Source organism: Haplochromis burtoni, unplaced genomic scaffold (assembly GCF_018398535.1).
Source record: "Haplochromis burtoni strain Fernald_Lab_line unplaced genomic scaffold, NCSU_Asbu1 Contig_438, whole genome shotgun sequence".
Taxonomy (NCBI): Eukaryota; Metazoa; Chordata; class Actinopteri; order Cichliformes; family Cichlidae; genus Haplochromis; species Haplochromis burtoni.
In genome coordinates this window covers 366,666-370,468 of record NW_024582799.1, presented here as the reverse complement: position 1 = coordinate 370,468, position 3,803 = coordinate 366,666, and the positions used below count along the sequence as shown (strand labels likewise).

At 46.3% G+C, this 3,803-nt stretch overlaps 1 protein-coding gene across 1 annotated transcript; it reads right to left on the bottom strand.

Annotated features, from left to right (window-relative positions):
• Window positions 1-18: 18 nt before the first annotated feature.
• Window positions 19-2,931, bottom strand: LOC121812117 (serrate RNA effector molecule homolog; the record flags this gene model as incomplete). Its single annotated transcript, XM_042213384.1, is given in 4 exon segments — window positions 19-238; window positions 339-456; window positions 2,598-2,723; window positions 2,876-2,931. Coding segments are annotated over 4 exon segments (401 nt in total), but the record flags the coding sequence as incomplete, so codon positions are not given.
• Between the last annotated feature and the right edge of the window lie 872 nt (window positions 2,932-3,803).

Sequence of the window (3,803 nt, the reverse complement as noted above, 5' to 3'; positions counted from 1 at the left end):
CACTTCACAGTGAGTGACCAGTCCGGCCAACAGCAGCAGGGAATGTCTCAGATGTCGTGGAGAACTTTGTGGCGTTACCCTAATAATGTTTAAGTCTCATAACCACTCCTCCCAGCTGCTCACATGTGGACGTGATGTCACAGTGACGTTAGATCCTGTACCTCCAGCAGCATGGCGTCCTGCTCCGTCCTCAGCTGGTCTCGGACCTGGAGGCGACCCACCAGCTCTGAGCTCAGATCTAACACGGATGAAAAGTTAACCATTAAAATTCACTCTTCAATGCATCAGAGAAAACGGCGCTTTTATTTTTAAACGCTGGGGCTAAGGTTATATAGTACCTTGTATAGCCTGGCTGAGAGACGCACAGAGAGCATTCAGCTCCTTGATAGTGAAGCCCTGCAGATCGCTGTGCTCCAAATGTCTCCTCTGGTTTACAGGATCACTCCGCGCTGTGGTCTGAGGAGAGTTTACACATCTTTTAATGAAACAAATCATGATTAACAGCCAAACAAAGAAACACAAAAATATTACTGCACATATTCACGACCTCGTCCCCCCACAGACAGACAACATTTCAAAATCTGACAACAAGCAAATCGGTGTCGACTTCCCTGAACAGAGATGAAATGCCACACATCTGCCACAGTGTTATAACAGGTACAAGCAGACACGCGACCCTTGAACATAAGTTTAACATCTGTATTTAATTATACGACGGTGCCAAATCACAATAACAGTTGCCTTAATGCACTTTACATTGTAAGGCGAAGACCCTAAATCAGCACAGAGAAAACAGAAGTCCTCCTGTGAGCAAGCGCTTTGGTGACAGTGGGAGGGAAACACCTCCGTCACACCCAGGCTCAGGGAGGGCGCCATCTGCTGGGAGGAGGAAGAAGACGGGGCCGTTCCTTTCATTTTGTTCCCAACAAATGGGAAAATTGACCGGGCAAATCCGATTGAAGTGCTGCACTGTACTTGGGGCCATAAAATGAAAAGTGTCATCCAAAAACCCACAAATGATGGAAGGTTTCCTTAGCAAAACACAGAGTGACCCTCTACTCTTTAGTCCATATGTGCCACATGTCTGTATGTGGCCATGGGCCCACCCTCCGCTGGAGCCTCCACTGAAGATCCACACTGCATTTCTCTGGGGGATGTTTGCACAAGAACCTGGTGCAAGAGCACCACACCACCTCACCTCTCGAAAAACACAGAGTCTCTTGGTTTTGTTGAGAACTTTCATGCTTACAGGATGTAAGGATTTGTTATCGCTGATGTTTTAAAAGACAGAATTATTTCTTCCTCCTCCTCCTGTGCAAAATCAGCACAAACTACTGGCTGAGACCCTCCAGGACCTACAGCTGATGCTCACTAACAGAAGCCAGGAAGAGCAGCCCCCACATGCTCCACCAGAATGACACCCATCGACCTGAGGATGGCAGCAGATTTCTACTGCCCTCCCAGTCACAACCCTGTCAGCTTTGGCAGCCCAGACGTTGCTAATACTGCTCAAGCTAGTAGAACCAAGCAGTTTTAGTCCATAACTGTGGATTGTGTATGTGGAGCTCAACATCATCAGAAGAAAACTTAGCATTGATACAGTCATCAATAAAGCTCCTGCTCCTGATACAGACTTGGGGAAAAGACGCTGAGCAGCAACATACATTCAAAGAGACCAACTTATGGTCAATGAAAACAACTTCGATTGTGTCCAGATGGTGAAGTGACGGCCAATTTAATAGCAGAAGTTATGAAGTTAAGATCCGAGGTGCACAGAGAAATGAGCAGTCTGTGGGACTGTGAGACTGACGCTGCCGTGTCTCAGAGATGAACATAATATCAGGCTTCTCTGCACAGAACAATCATGTAAGATATAAGACTTGTTGGCAGTTTGGTGAGGCCCACGGGGACAGGTGCAGAGGGGCCTGGAGTCCCGACTTTGGGCTACGTTGCACAGCAAATCCTACCATGATGAGCCGTGGCTTTCCACGCTTTCACATGACTGCCCAAGGTGGCAAACACAAGTGGGCATGGAGATCAATCCAGCCCCACAAGTCTCAGGCGAATCTGACCGGCGACACACCAGGAGTGAAGCTCCCAAAGATCCTCTTCCTCTCTCCAAGGCTGACGAAGCAGCGCAAGAAAACCGGCGCTCTTCCCGCACTTCCACCGATGAGGCCTCCGAATCAAAAACGAGATGACCGGCAAGAGGGGAAGTAGCACCCGGAAGTATATCGGGAGCTGCGCTCCAGCGCCGGTGGAGAAACAACCTCAATACGTTGACTGAAAATTATCCATAGCAGATTTAATCACCAATAATGCACGGCGGTCAAACACCCTAAGAGAGATGATGCTGGACAAAACTGTAGCAAAAACACTTGCACAACACGGAAACACACAAACACAGGTGAGAGATAAAAGCGTCCCAACCACAAACTTCATGCACTCACTCCTTAAAGCAGCTGTTGCTGTAATCTGGCATCATATCAATGTTTACACTCCCAGCATGCAGTGCAGGGAGCAGAGGACAGATTCCTATAACTGGAACTCAGTTACATGATAACATAGTTTGTTCCACCTTTGAATATTTGTCTCACCAAAGACTTGTGGTCCGTCCTTAGTCGGTCTCGCAGGTTCTTCAGAGTGTTCCTGAAGCCTCTCGACTTTTGTTTCTCTGGTTTGCTTGAAGGCTGAGGATCCTTGTGAATCTGAACACTTCCTCTCTTCAGCAGAAAACAGACGGCAAATCTGAGCACACTTATGAAATGAGGCCATGTGACAGCGCTGCTACTTCAGCTCTGCGTCACATTCTGCAACTACATATTAACTGTAAGTAATTTGGAACAATCTGCTGTGTTGTACATGAAGTGGTTACCCATGAGCTGCTTTCTTTCTTTCTAACATCCCCTTTCTTCTCCTCTTCCTCCTCCTCTTCACTTTCACTGTTGTTGATGAAGCAGAGCTGGAGATTCATCCGTGTCTGCAGGCTGAGGGTTAGACACCAGTCAGTGGACCACCATGAACACATATCCAATCTGACATCACAGCTGGTTGCTTAGCATCTAGCTAGCAGCACAAAAGAGGAGCGAACATAAAAGGAGTAATAATTTTTTTAAAGTGTGGGGTGATTCCAAATGCAACATTTCTATCAGCTCAACAAAAGTCATCAACACACAACCTGTGTGTGCAGTTTGTGTGTTGATGAGCTGAGACAGAAAAGAAAAAGCCGACTTCACTCAGAGATGAGAAAGATAAAGACGGGACAGGAACAGCTGACTGCTCAGTGGGATTTGATACACTGCACATTTAACGCTTGTTCTCATGTTTTCAAATAATAATTTCATTGTACATGTACAGTGACAATAGAAGCTATTCTATTCCGTTTTATTCTAAACCACATGTTGTGTTTGTGACGTTATTTGTTTCATGCTGCAAATCAAACTGAGGCAGACTAACTGTGGCCATCGAGTATAAAGGCAGCATGAACAGTGCGCTGTCAGTGTGGAGGAGAAGAGCAACTCATGAAACATCTGCTCACATCTGGCTGAATTCACATGCATAAATCTGCAAAGAGCAGCAGGTCAGCTGATCAGAACCTGTACATTAAGAAAATCTGTTGGAGCTCACGTTAGAAATTACTGTGAGCGGTGCTTCGTTTCCCCACATGAGCCATCAAAGCTCATTTTAGAGAGTTCCCCACTTTAACCTGTCCTGTACTCACTTTCCTGTTTAGAGGTAAAGTCTCCCTCTCCAACGTGACCAAACGAAAACAGAGCTTAACTTTTGTTGTTAATAAATTCCTT